The sequence below is a fragment of the Botryllus schlosseri genome, chromosome 3 (genome assembly GCF_051294905.1).
Source record: "Botryllus schlosseri isolate E-star chromosome 3, Bs_hap1, whole genome shotgun sequence".
NCBI lineage: Eukaryota > Metazoa > Chordata > Ascidiacea > Stolidobranchia > Styelidae > Botryllus > Botryllus schlosseri.
In genome coordinates this window covers 26025095-26038641 of record NC_137238.1, presented here as the reverse complement: position 1 = coordinate 26038641, position 13547 = coordinate 26025095, and the positions used below count along the sequence as shown (strand labels likewise).

General features: G+C 40.5%; 1 protein-coding gene across 6 annotated transcripts in view; it reads right to left on the bottom strand.

Annotated features, from left to right (window-relative positions):
• LOC145436208 (Golgi-specific brefeldin A-resistance guanine nucleotide exchange factor 1-like) overlaps positions 1-9519 on the bottom strand; it is a 48004-nt gene extending 38485 nt beyond the window's left edge. For 4 of the 6 annotated variants that reach the window (XM_080313562.1, XM_080313565.1, XM_080313567.1 and 1 more), the window contains exons 1-8: positions 9277-9517; positions 7310-7398; positions 7112-7243; positions 5345-5460; positions 4256-4364; positions 3168-3277; positions 2801-2943; positions 1354-1481 (exon numbers count right to left, since the gene is read on the bottom strand). In XM_080313562.1, coding sequence (XP_080169688.1) covers positions 1354-1481; positions 2801-2943; positions 3168-3277; positions 4256-4364; positions 5345-5460; positions 7112-7243; positions 7310-7398; positions 9277-9368 — 919 coding nt within the window. In that variant the 5' untranslated portion in view covers positions 9369-9517. Of the gene's footprint in view, positions 1-1353; positions 1482-2800; positions 2944-3167; positions 3278-4255; positions 4365-5344; positions 5461-7111; positions 7244-7309; positions 7399-9276 lie in introns of all 6 variants that reach the window. The other 2 variants (XM_080313563.1, XM_080313566.1) reach the window with 2 other exon arrangements.
• Between the last annotated feature and the right edge of the window lie 4028 nt (positions 9520-13547).

Sequence of the window (13547 nt, the reverse complement as noted above, 5' to 3'; positions counted from 1 at the left end):
TTTTGAAACCGCCAATTCTCCATTTGCACGCAGACCAGTTTTGGACTTCGTGCATTGCACGAGATTGCAAACAAACACTGTCTCGAATTAAACTGCTGGCTAAGACATAATATAACTGGCTTACTCGCATTAAGTAACCAACAACCCAACCAGTTCATGAAGAATGACTAGCAAGTCGATATGACAGCACATTTAACAACAGGTTCAACACAACAGAGGATAATATACTAGTAGGACCTGTAATCGGGACCTGATCTACGCTTATTCGAATTGATTTGCCACACCAGACTAGAAGATTTTTCACCTTTTCCAAATCAAATCACAATTATAGCTACAGTTTTTTTCCAAATTAGACTGAATTAAAATTATAGTCATGTAGTTTTTTGCAAATCACATTGGATCTAGAACTACTGAATTAGCAAAACTTGGACATGGAATCAGGCTCAGTCCATATCAAACTGTTCGTTCTCACAAGCAAGAGAATGGCAAACGCCTTAGCTCCAAGCTCAGGAAAACTAGAAATCAGATAAGAATTGAAATTACAGCGTAGAAACATTTCCCAAATTAGATTAGAACTAGGATTGGAGCAAAGAAACAATTAGCCTACTCAATTAGATTGGAATTACAGCACCGGCATTTCGCTACAATTATTCCATTTAGAAGGCTGGAATTATCAAGTTGTCCAAGCCTGTGCCAGACTGACTATTATGGCTGGTCAAAAATAAACTTTTCCGTCAGATTTCACTGGCTACTTGATAAAATTGTTAGGTTGGTTATTAAAACGCTGCACACTAACTTTGGCTCCATTTCAACCAGTAGAAGCGAGATTCGCGGAGTAGAAAGTTTTGGATTTATCATTTTCTGCCGACCCCATAAACTTGTTAGTCTGTCAGTAGAGATGATGGACACAAAATTTGGCTCCATTCCACTAGAATCGAAGTTATTGCGGTGGAAAAATTTCTAATTTAATGATTTAATAATAAATAATTAAAGAGTTAGTCACCGTAAATACTATTTTATTCAAATTCAAGTTCAAATTTTTCTACTGCAATAACTTCGCTTCAAGTGGTTGGAATTGAGCCGAATTTGTCGCTATGCGTGGTTTTTTGACTTATTTCACTACACTAGAAGCTGAATCTCCGCATGTTTCGAGGCACACCGCTAAAAAGTTAGTCTGGACACTCTGGGCAAACTTGTTGATGGTGAAGATGTGTGGCGCTGTGGTAGTCTATAGCCGAGCAATGTTAAATTTGTCTTGGACCCCATTACCACGGAGATTTACAATCTCATTTTCACTTCTTCAGCTACCACTCAGACAAACAAAGACAAACCAATTGTAGTCATAAAAGATACCTTCTTCTGGAGGCCGTTCGCTGGATGGCTCCAAGGCGTTGCCAGCTTTCTGCTCTTCCCCAGGAAAATTGGGGAGAGACGATGTCATCGAGTCACGGCCGCTGTCCGCACTCATTATCGAGTCGCTGCTAAAATAAAACACACAGAAAAGCTCAGTGAGACACCATCATGGGAGACTTGGTCGGAGACAAAAGCATGGCCCTACAATCATCTTTGCCCACACGGCTCAAAAACTCAAGTACAGCTCTACAAACGGTAAAAATCAGTAACTGATGCCACTAAAAAAATACAGCTCATCCCTTCCGCTCAGTCCTAATCACAGCCTCGTGGGTGAAAATAAGGACAAACTTGCCATATTGCAAATAATGACAAAATCAGGACACAAGGATGTAACGTCGCTGGATAACCAATCCGTCTTACATTGACTATTGGTGTCACTATTTGGACATAGATCTTTCTTTTGAGCCGGGTTCCATTTTTCTCGGTGGTATGAATCTCTAGTGAAGTGGACATGCACACATCCGTTTGCAAATAAATTGTGAACAAACATTCAGCAAGTAAATGCAATACTGTAGAGTGGCCTGATTGTTTTCGAATATTTTGTGATAATGTCCCTCGATATGCATTTCGCATGCCATTCGTTGTTGTGTTCACGTCTTCCAGTTTCACTTTTTGTTATATAAGGTCTCACTAACTAAGCCCACATGTTTTATGCAAATTATTGGTCATCTGAACAGGTACTATGCCCAAGAAAACAGTATTAGATGGAGACTATTTGAGAACCAAACTGACCTATATCCAAATGTTCCTTAATATGGGGCTCAAAAATGGGGTTGGTGTAACTTTGAGTAACTAAAAATTATGTGATATCTACGCTATATGCATGTAATTTACCATCCCGGGAGCTCAGTTTTAATGCATTGAGAGCGTGACCATTAGGGCTCTTCAAAAATGACTTTTTTTCTCAAATCGTACTGGCTTACTTGATAAAATCGTTGGGTTACCTAATTTAAGCCTACACACTAAATTTGGTTCAATTCCAGCCAGTAGCCGCATTGCTACAGGAGAAAAAAGTTTCTATTATATAAAAATAAATTACCAAAAATTTCAAAATTCTCTGTTCACCCATGAAAGTGTTGGGTAGTCTATGGAAACGATGTTCACCAAATTTGGTTCAATTCCAACCAGCGGAAGCGGACTTATTGCCGTCAAAAATTTGGATTTGAATAAAATAGTATTCACGGTGACCAATTCTTTATAGGTGTGCCCACCGTAAATACTATTTTATTCAAATCCAAATTTTTCGACGGAAATAACTCCGCTTCCACTCGTTGGAATTGAACCAAATTCGGTGTATAGGCTTAAATTAGGTAACCTAACAATTTTATAAAGTAGCCAGTACAATTTGAGAAAAAAAGTCATTTTCGAAGACCCCTACTCCACATACCAGCGGGATTGGCTGTCTATCGTGAGAGTGTCTTGATATTTCGGCGTCGCGGACTGCTTCCGTTCCGATCTTCGTAATCGCGGAGACTTTTTCTTTTTGCTACGGTTGGTAGACTCCGTCATGCCGCCAGGACGCATTTTCAACTGGAAACAGAGCATAAGCATATTACGGTGCTACTAAACCACTTTGCGATAGCTGGTAGGTCTGTATATATTTCATTCTAAATGCAGTGTTGCACTCCCGACCAATGAAAGCATGCCTTAAAAACCAAAGCCTGAATGCCCTTGAATAGTGCGTAAAGTAGACACACTATCTGGTCTTTTATTCAAAGTTTCGGATTGTTGTCATCGCATTTAGAGCGACTTACTTTTTTCATGTCTCCGTAAGTGGCGAAGTCGTCTTTGAACTCGGGTATGCGAGAGAAGAGGGCTTGAACCATGTCGACGAGCGTGTGCTCGGCCGATTTTCGTAATAGTTCTGAAGAGTTGTGGACGAAATTTCACATTAGAAATGTAGTATCAACAGTTAATATGAAAGCATCGTTAGGCCTATTGTACCAATAAATTTAAAAAAAATGGATGTTTCACTGAATATGAGCGTTAACTGTGATATACGGCAATTGGCACTTCATATATAGCCTGTCCACCTGTATATGTATTCGGGTTTGGTGAGGGTTAGATCAGGGGTCACCAACCGCGGGTCGTATATCAGGTCCAGGGTTGTAATGACTCGACTCACGATTTTCTCACGACTCGACATGACTCGAGTCATTTCTTTAAATCTGTGTATTGACTCGACTTGGACCAAGTCATAAGGCTCGAGAGTCAGAGGGCCAAGGCCGACATTTCATTGTAACTTCGAAGAACAGTAATGTAACCAGCCTATTGGGAATTCGTCTATTGGTACTGGTACCTGAAAATGCGACCAGGAACTGTTAAAAACGAGGAAAATCAGTATATTATAATTGCGAACCATTCGATATCACCAAACAGGGTTATAAAAGTGGGTTTAACAGGACGTAACTGGAAACCAAGCACGATGACTTGGACTCGTGTTTTAATGCCATGACTCGGACTCGAACCTCTGCTCGATGACTTGGACTCGGACTTGACTCGATGGTGTATTGACTCGAGTCAAAACTATAAAAGTGAGATTGAGTTGTAGCTTTACAATTTTTCTTCTAATTCAGTTACTGCGAAATGCCTGTCTTGACAGTTCGAGTCTCGAGTCAATACTCAAATTGAGGCAAGCCGAGTCACCATAAAATCGTGACTCGACTCATTACAACCCTGCTAAATTCACTGGTAAACCTACAAAACACTTGGAATTGAGCTGACACCAGATCAAAAGATTGTTCAACGACAGCTGCAAAATCAGCACAAAAAAATTCCACTAATCGACACGGAAACCTTCCATCGATACATTGGAGAATTGTCTAAGGATCGGGCCACTTACCGCTGAGTCTCATTTCGAAGCAGATGCGAAAGCTGGACTGCATAATCTCGCAGACGGCTTCGTTAGTGAGGTAACATCCGACGGTAGACAAAAGTAGGGACCGAAGTACCTGCGTTAAAAAGGCAGTATGTAATAATGACCAGGCATCACGTGACAAAACTCTATATTTGGCTACAATCCTCAAATGTTACTGTTACTGAGGTCAACTTAAATTCGCAACAGTGTGTTCATATCAAAGATGTTTCAAGTTGTCGGCATTGTCGTGCCAGCAATTCTGGTAACAAATTATCATATTCGTATCTAAAACCATAGACTACTCTTAATTTTGTAATAATCGCTAAGCTGTGTGCACCCGCACCAAGTAGGCTATGGAAAGTAGAGGAGGAATGGAACGAGATTTACGCCGTTGATTTTTCTGGAATCAACCCCAAGGTGAAATTTTTGAACGCAAGGAAGCAGTGTCAAATATATATCGAAGTATTACACCAATAAATCTGAGTGGGGCCCTTGTTGCCGTAGTATTCAATTTATTTTAGGAGGATCTCACAAGCTAAGATGGTTAGTTAAGGGAATGGGTTCAGAACCACTGGTTCATATCAAGGTAATAGACAGGTCTCAACCGAATATATTGCAACAAAACTTTCAGATTGAGGTTCATCAATTTGGCTTAAAAGGTGTTTAAAATCATTTGGGACAGGGAATTACGACAAATTCATAATCACAAACGCCGGCATGAAGTCTTCGGAACATAATTCTGAACAGTTAGCCCTCTACAATTGAGATTTTGAATTAGCATCGCGGCCCTACTGGTAGATTTCATGATTAAATTACATTAGATCAAGTGGCATTGTTATCGCTACATGTCTCCTTACCATTTTCACGTAATCAAAATAAGTGTGGCGTCATTCCGTAACATTGAAATTCACACATAGGCTACTAGTATCATCTAGAAGAGCTCTTGTCTACCATAATAATCAATAACCCAAAAATCATGATTACGCAATGTGAACCCGCTGTGCCCACAGACAGAATTACAGCGTTGGCCGGTAACACCAAGCTAGACACAGCCAATTTCGACAGCAAAATTACCTGTAAAATTTTCATGAGGACCACTTCGTCGCTGGCTGGATCGGTGCCGACAAACCTCGCGTGCGTGACAGCGTCTGCCATGTTGGACACGGCAGTGGCCACAGTGCTCGAAGTCCCTGCGTTCGAGAATCGACAAAATTGACCACTTACAAAAGTTTTCACTGCAACGTCTTGCTGCATAGTGCCTCATAATTTATTGTTTCATACAGGTACTAACCACAAGCCATGCTAGGTTGCAAAAGGACACCAGCTGGCATACAGGTAGGCCTACAGGTATTGATTCCCTCTAAACACCGTACTGCTAGGCCTACATTAATTCTATTACAAATTTACTCAGCACTTGGCTAATTTTTTGGAGAAAATGACCTGAAATTGCATCGGCCAATAAAATGTGTTCTTAAACACTGACTAATGACTATATCTTGTTCAGACAAGATAAGTAACAAATTACTTCTAGTTTTTTCGGGGTAGTTTTGAAAAGTAGAAAGTAGTTTTGTGATGAAAATAATAGCTGGGGTCGGAGTTCGTAAAAATGGTCCTGACTAACTACATGTAATTTAATATAAAGTCAAGAACTTTCAAAGGTCTCTAAAAATTGCCAACAGTAAATAAAATAGGATTTGTGAGAACCAACCATTATTACCGATATTATCGAAAAAACTTACACATATTACTTGAATTGCAATTCAGTGGCATAAAGAAAGTTGCTGGATACATCTGCATGACCAACACCAAATTACTGATGAAATCCCAAATTGGTGCAACTTCAAGAACACTTGATCAAGTAATAGGCTACATGAAGACAAACACTATTTGACTTCTCCTTAAATTTCGTTTGTGACCAGCACTGTTCAGTCCGAGTGTTAGAGTGTGTGCTTGGCATCAGTACAACGTGCAGTGTGCGAATTTGTAAATCTGTAGTATCAGTTATCGACTCGTGCACAGCAGCTACACTTTTATTGTTTTCATCCACATGTGAGTTATACAAGATGGGAAGGGGTGTTCGGAAAATACTTTTTTTCCAAAATTTTCTTTCCACGTTTTTGGGTTAATCCAGAATTTCCAAACTCTACGAAATCCGCGATTACTGGTTTGAATGAATTCAAATTTGGTGTGCATCGTTTCTCAAGGCAACCTAACGATTAATTCACGTAGCTAACAAGATCCAGGAAAAAAGTATTTTTTGAACAGCCCTGCATAGACATCAAAGTAACCTATTTGTGGTCGGTCTATGTAATGAAAACTTGTGATGCTGTAACAAGGAAAATGAATACAGGCCTGCTAACTGCACGGTGAGGACTTCGGGTAGCGTCACAATGAAACAGTTTGCCATGCCATCATGATCAATATGTTCTTACACGTTTCATGATTACATGAAGACCATTCAGTCGTCACTGTGGCCTATAATTTTCGAAGTAAATTTGTAGTAGGCCTACTGTTTTGAAATGTCCATGTATGTGTGATACACGGTAGCCGATAAAAAAAAAATTAATGTGTTGCCTAGAAGAATGAAATCCAGTTCTGACTTGAGAATCCCTCCGCCAGATGTGGGCAATTATTTATCTGAGAATGAGCAGAAGGAAATATGTTGACGGGCTAGGTCATAGGTTTGCACTATATTGATGTGTATTAATTTTAAAAGGTCATTAGTTGCAGTTCTAGTAGCGGGTTTTGAAAAGTAAGTACGAAATCCAGTAGGCCTACTTTGTACAAGCCTGCTAATAGCCTTACTTCTGCATCGTTGTAAAAAAGAGTAGATTTTCTTACCTATCAAATCGTAGCATAAAAATTTGTTGATGGTAGACAGAGCGAGACCCGTGATTGGCCCGGAAGTGTCTTCCGATCTGATAACCTCCAGAAAAGGTCCCAGGAATATATCCGGCTCCAACCCATCCAATTCTGGCGAAAACAGTAATACATCAACTTCATACAGCATACTTATCATTGCCATAAGACCTGACTTACCTTCGATAGCATTGAGTGCGTTCTTCAAATTGTTGAAACTGGCTATCAATGGATCTTCTTTATCCAAATGATGACCGTGAGTCTGCCATCTGATCAAGACATGATCGGTGATTATCAGAGACGGTCAGTAGCAAATTATTCAACATTTTAAGGTTTGCCTACTTGTAAAACTTGCTTGGGGGGTTAGGCCATGTTCTCAGACAATACTCCCATGTCTAGTTAGTAGGCTAATGCGATATTTAAAATTTCGTCAAAAGTTTAGTGCTAAGTCTAAAAATCGTCAAAATTCTTTACAAATTGAACATTTTTTGTAGCCTGCATTTCATTTGTATTGTAGATGTTTGCACTTTCGCTGAACTCATCATTTGACATTTTACAGCTTGTAGCCTATACTTAATATGCCTGCCTGTTGACGAACCATTGTCTGCTCATTGTGAATCATAAACGGTCAAATGAAACAAATAGGGGCACTTCTTCGATAGTAGGTAGACATCGAAAAGTGTTCACCATGATCACCAATAAATGTTTCCCATGAACACGAATAAAAATTTATAAACGTCAAAATGAATTGTTGTTTTTTGTGTCTTTGGAGAGACGGATATTTGGGTCGGGATGGGGGGTATTAGGATTGGGGAAAGAGGGATATTAGGGCTTAGGAGGGGATGTTAGGCTTGGGGGAAATTAGGGTTATGGGAGGGGGGATATTAGGGTTTGGGAAAGAGGGACATTAAGGTTTGAGGAAAGGGGGGTTGGAGGTGGGTTAGGGTTAAAGTTGGGGTTAGGTATCCCAAGATTAGGAAGGGGGATATTAGGGTTGCGGGAGGGGGATATTAGAGTTGTGGGAGGGGGGATATTCGGGTTGCGGGAGGGGGGATATTAGGGTTGCGGGTGGGGGATGTTGGGGTTACGGTATATTAGGGCTGTGGGAGAGGGGATATTAGGGTTGGGTGAAAGGGAGATTGGAGGTGGGTTAAACCCCGGTTAGGGGTAATCCAATCCCAACGTTGAACCTTTACCTAACCCACCTCCTACCCTAATATCCCCCTAACCCCAACCCTAATATCCCCCCTCCCACAACCCTAATATCCCCTCCCGTAACTTTAATATCCCCCCTCCCGCAACCCTAATATCCCCCTCCCACAACCCTAATATCCCCCTCCCACAACCCTAATATGCCCCCTGATATCCCCCTAACCCCAACCCAAATATCCCCCCTCCCACCCTAATCTTGGGATACCCTAAACCCAACTTTGACCCTAACCCTCTCCAAACGCAAAAACAATATATTTTGACGTTTATAAATTATTGTTCGTGTTCATGGAAAACATTCACTGGTGGTCATGGTGAACACTTTTCGATGTCTACCTACTATCGAAGAAGTGCCCAAATAGGTTGATTTGGTGTTATGCTTAACGTTCCACAATATCGTAACTGAAGCAAGGCTGAGTGGGCATTGCATGGTTCTTATATCAATTATCAAGAAGCGCATGACGGAAAATTTTGATGTATACAACATTGTCAGAATGAAGCAACACAGCGTGTCACCAGCAGTGCCTCTTTCGTTGTACTACTAAAAATTAGAATTATTTGTCCCATAATGCGCGTGCTGTAGGCCTAACTACAGGAATTCTACATGGGTCCAGATTTCGTACGATTAAGATTTTTCATCTTTCATGTATCGGTATAAATTTGTCAGTTTTCAAGTTAAGAAGTATTTTCAAGCCAAACAGTACAATTTCAACATTATACTGCATGTGCCAAAACGCCAAATTTGCATGCAGGTCTATACATGTCACCGTCGTCGGACGGCAAGATTTGCTAAAATACCGTAGCCTACCATATGGTTTTTCTACGTTAAAAAAAGGTCAAAATGTTCATTTTTAGGTCGAAATCTTATGTTTTATAGGTAAAAAAATCGCCTTATTCATGAGTGATAGTGCTATCATTCAATTCAATTCAACTCGTACCTGATATTTCTTCGTAGCGAAGTGACAACTATGTTGACCTCGCTGAGAACAATGTATTTTCCTCCGCGGCAACGCTCTTTCAGAGCAGCCATGTCGACCACTTCCTTTCGTACCGTTATTTTTCAGAGAACAGTAATTTGAGGTCGTAATTCAACTCTCTCAGGCCAGGCCGGTCACATTATGGTACCATATTCAAGCTGGAAAATATGCCGCACAGATAATCAACCTTCCAAACGAGATCATTAAAGATTGGATTTCTGTAATATTGGTAGAGCCAGAGAAGCTTCACCCAGCCTAGAACCGAAATTACACTACCTCATTCAAAAACCCACGTAACGACACAAAATATGCAAGTGTCTTCGACCGTCAACGCTATTTCGCATTTCGCGTCCACATATTTTTTAGGGTGCTGATTGATCATCTGTGTCATGTTTGGGTTCGTCGGGTATATCGCCACCCTCTACTAAATGTGTTGAAAATGCGAAACAATGATTTAAACTACACTGATAGTATTACAAAAATCATTATTCTACATAAAATTTGTATCTGTGCAATAAATTCTTTGTTGTTCAAATTTGCAGGCAGGCCATTCAAACGTCTGATTCGTCCATTCAACATTATAATGCGTCTTAACTATTTATTACGAAAGGGTTCTCATAATCATTGTTCCGCTTCGATGATTAATGGAAACGTCATTCATAATGCGGTGGAGGCTGCTGATACGAGTGACCCAGCTAAGAATATATGAAATGTCGAAACCAGCTGGTTATTATAGTTAAAACTATCGAAATATTAAAAGCAGCCTTATTAGTGTGTTATAAGGATTCGAGCAGTCTGGAAAATACTGAGTCCGCGCTTGACAAAAATGCGTTAGCATGTAAAAATAGGAAGGAGTCGAAACTACTTTGTAAATTCAATCATAACAGTTTACAACGTACGTTGTACGTACGTTCGCTACGTTGTGAATTGCTATGGTTAAGCAATCAAAATCATACCGTGGAAGACAAATAGTTAATTGCAATCAATATTCACCAGATTCACCAGACCACACTGTTCGCTGATGATACTCACCTCCTCTCTTCCGCATCTTCGACGGCAGAGCTGGATACCCTAACCCTAAAGTCCATGAGGGGACGGCCCAGAACAACCTTTGCATAAACACCTCGAAAACCCAATTGCTGACAGTAAATTCAAAAAATGACCTAACCGTTAATATCGCTGGTCAGCCCGTTTCCAACACAGATAATGCCAAATATCTCGGGGTTTTACTGGACTCGAACATGTCCTGGAAGAGTCATATTCAGTCCCTAGAAACTAAATTATCACCGAAGTGCTGCCTGTTCTACAGCCTTGGGCGCTTCATGCCAGTATGGGTTCTTCTGATACTATTTAAATCCTTAATCCAATCGAAGTTACATTATGGCATCCTCTGTTGGGGGCTACCAGTAAAACTGCACTCAAGCCACTGCAGAAACTACAGCATAAAGTACTCCGAATCATAGCTCGGGCCCCAAAGGGGCCTGGCTGCCCATCCAATAAGTCGCTGCTGCAGAGATTCGGCGTCCTAAACATAGAAGATATGCGGAAACTAGAAACCGCCAAGTTTGTGTATCAGTTTCACTGCGGTCGTTGCCCCGAATATTTCAATGACTTCTTTACCTCTGAATCAAAAGCGCACAAGTAGGCTACAACACACGCGCGTCCACGTCGTCCAAATATCATATGATCGACCGAAAAGATCATCGCTCTATCAAATATGCCGGACCTGATGTGTGGAACAGTATCCCGCCGGCCATCCGGCAGTCGACGAGCATGTCCACATTCAAGTCGAAATACAAGCAATTACTACTAAATAAATACAGTCCATCCTCAAGATTACCGGACCACGACTGACCTATCGATCTCGCTTCCCATGACATGCCGCCCTATTCCTTGTCGCTTCCTTTTCCTATACTTTCGTTCAGTGTGCATGCCTCCTCTTTACATCGCCTAGGCCAAGGTTGGTGTCCGATTCCATAGACAACTCCTAGTCGCTTGGACATCTTCCTTTCTTTTCATTGTATCGCATTTTTTTGTGGTGTATTGAATTGAAAAATTTGCTAATAAACCAATGATGATGATGATTACATTTTCATTCTCAAGCCACTCAAAGAATAAGCTACAATGCGATATACAAGACACAATGCGAGTATCAGTGCGTAGCCAGAAAAAAATTGATGATCATCATCATCTCCTCCCATTTGAAGATTTGAGAAAATATAGTAAAAACTATGATCTATGTCCTTATTGGGTTATTAGCACGACTTTTTGGGTGATCTCTCACCCACAACCATAATGTTATTGAAGATTAGATTAGCGTGCGTCTTTGCTTCCGCGCGAATATGGAAAAATGCTCCATATGTTAGTGGTTGAATTTGGTCAATAATTTTGTTATTTGCACTGGTCTTGGGCACTCAATAAGACAATCAGAGAGAGGGAGAGAGTCTTTATTTTCATCCAACTTCAACTCAACTTCTGGGGGCTTCGTACGTGATGCGATGCAATGAATAGGAGGATGCAGGAAGACTAGTTGCGTTCTTTTAAACAGTCGACCACTTCGACCTAGTGACGAATGCAACAGTTTCTTTTTCGGTGTTAATCTCTTATCAGCGGCTTTCCTGCTCTTTCCATTTCTTGTTAGTGTGTTTATTCTTTCATCGAGTCTTTCTCTGGGCTATTTTATCGCCGCAAGAACCGTAGCACGGGAGAAGAGGAGCCCAGATAAACTTCCGACGCGAAATCGAACCAGGGCAGCCCGGGTAGCAGTCAGGCGCTTATCGTCACCATCCGGACCGTAACGCACCGCACCCCGAACCCCCTAATTTCCGAAGTGGGGGGCTGAGCTCGAAGGGGGCTCACAATTATTTCGTGAATTAACATAAATCATACAGTAGGCCTTTTTTCGGAAATTGTGCAACTTTTTCAAATTTTTTTCCCGCTGCGTGCGATTTTATGTCGTCAAATATCATGATTATTGGGTACCCGTTCCCTAACAAAAAATCTGCATGATTTATAGAAATATGCACTCCGGCGTCGGCCATTATCGCGCTATGACGAACCAATGCATATGAAGTTATAGGCCATGTAATATGGGACTCTGAGAAGTGTGCCAGAACGATCAGCAGCGAGATGACATTCGCCAGAAAGGACTGTCCTTGTGCCAACCGCAAATTCGATGTATAGGCTTTATGTTTAAAATGGCTGGCGCTGAATGTTCCTGTCCTGGTGACCTAAGTCCCACAAGACAAATGCCATCCCGCAGGAAACATTATACCAATCTGAAGTCGTGTAGGTCTTTTAGTTTAATACGTTTGGGCGATGTCAATATCTTCTCACATAGCAGATAGAAGGTCACGAAATATCATCATGTAACGAAGTCATTATACCAACGGGTACGCACGAAGATGTTTCATTACACTGGTAAACACAATTTTTGTTGACTTTGATCAGACAATTGATTTCGACTAACTTGTGGGCGCTGAATTAAAAAATGACTTACGTTTTTCTCTACCACGTCAAGTTTTTAGGGTAGGAACCCATTCCATTTTCTCATAATTGCACATATAAGTACTACTTTTAATATTTTGTCTTTATTGTATAAAACGTTTCAAAATCCACAAGCAGTCGAAAGTAAATCAATCTACACCAAATAAACATCTGTAGGCCTATACTGCTTAATTTGGTTGCTTTAAACTGATATTGCTTCTGCAAGACAAATAAAGTGTGATTTCAGGTTCAAGTTTACGTTAAAAACTCATAATTCTGTAGGTTGTCTCGTTCGGTACCCGCACAATAGTCGGCTAACATGTAAGATCCAACCATTCAACATTTGAATCTATTCGCGGGCCACACTATATAAAATTGTGATACTAAGCCAAAATTTAATATTGTTATTTGATTAGTTAGTGACCGATAACCTGCAAATATGTAGGCTATCCGAATAGTATATTCATATATACTATTCAATTGTATATTGAAGTTCTGTACCTATAAGAAGCTCTTCAAATATATGTATTTGTATATTCAAAACAAACCAAACTTTGATTTGATGATAACGTACATATTTCAGAAACATCGACAGGAATTTATAAGCTGGTCGTCCTCATTGTCAAAATTAGGGCTGAAATTCGGTTGTCCTGATTCTTAGAACTGGTTGTAAATTTGAGTCTGTGAGCAGCGATCTGTTCATAGATTTGCTGATTGTACTTTTGGTTTAACTCCAGGACACAAAA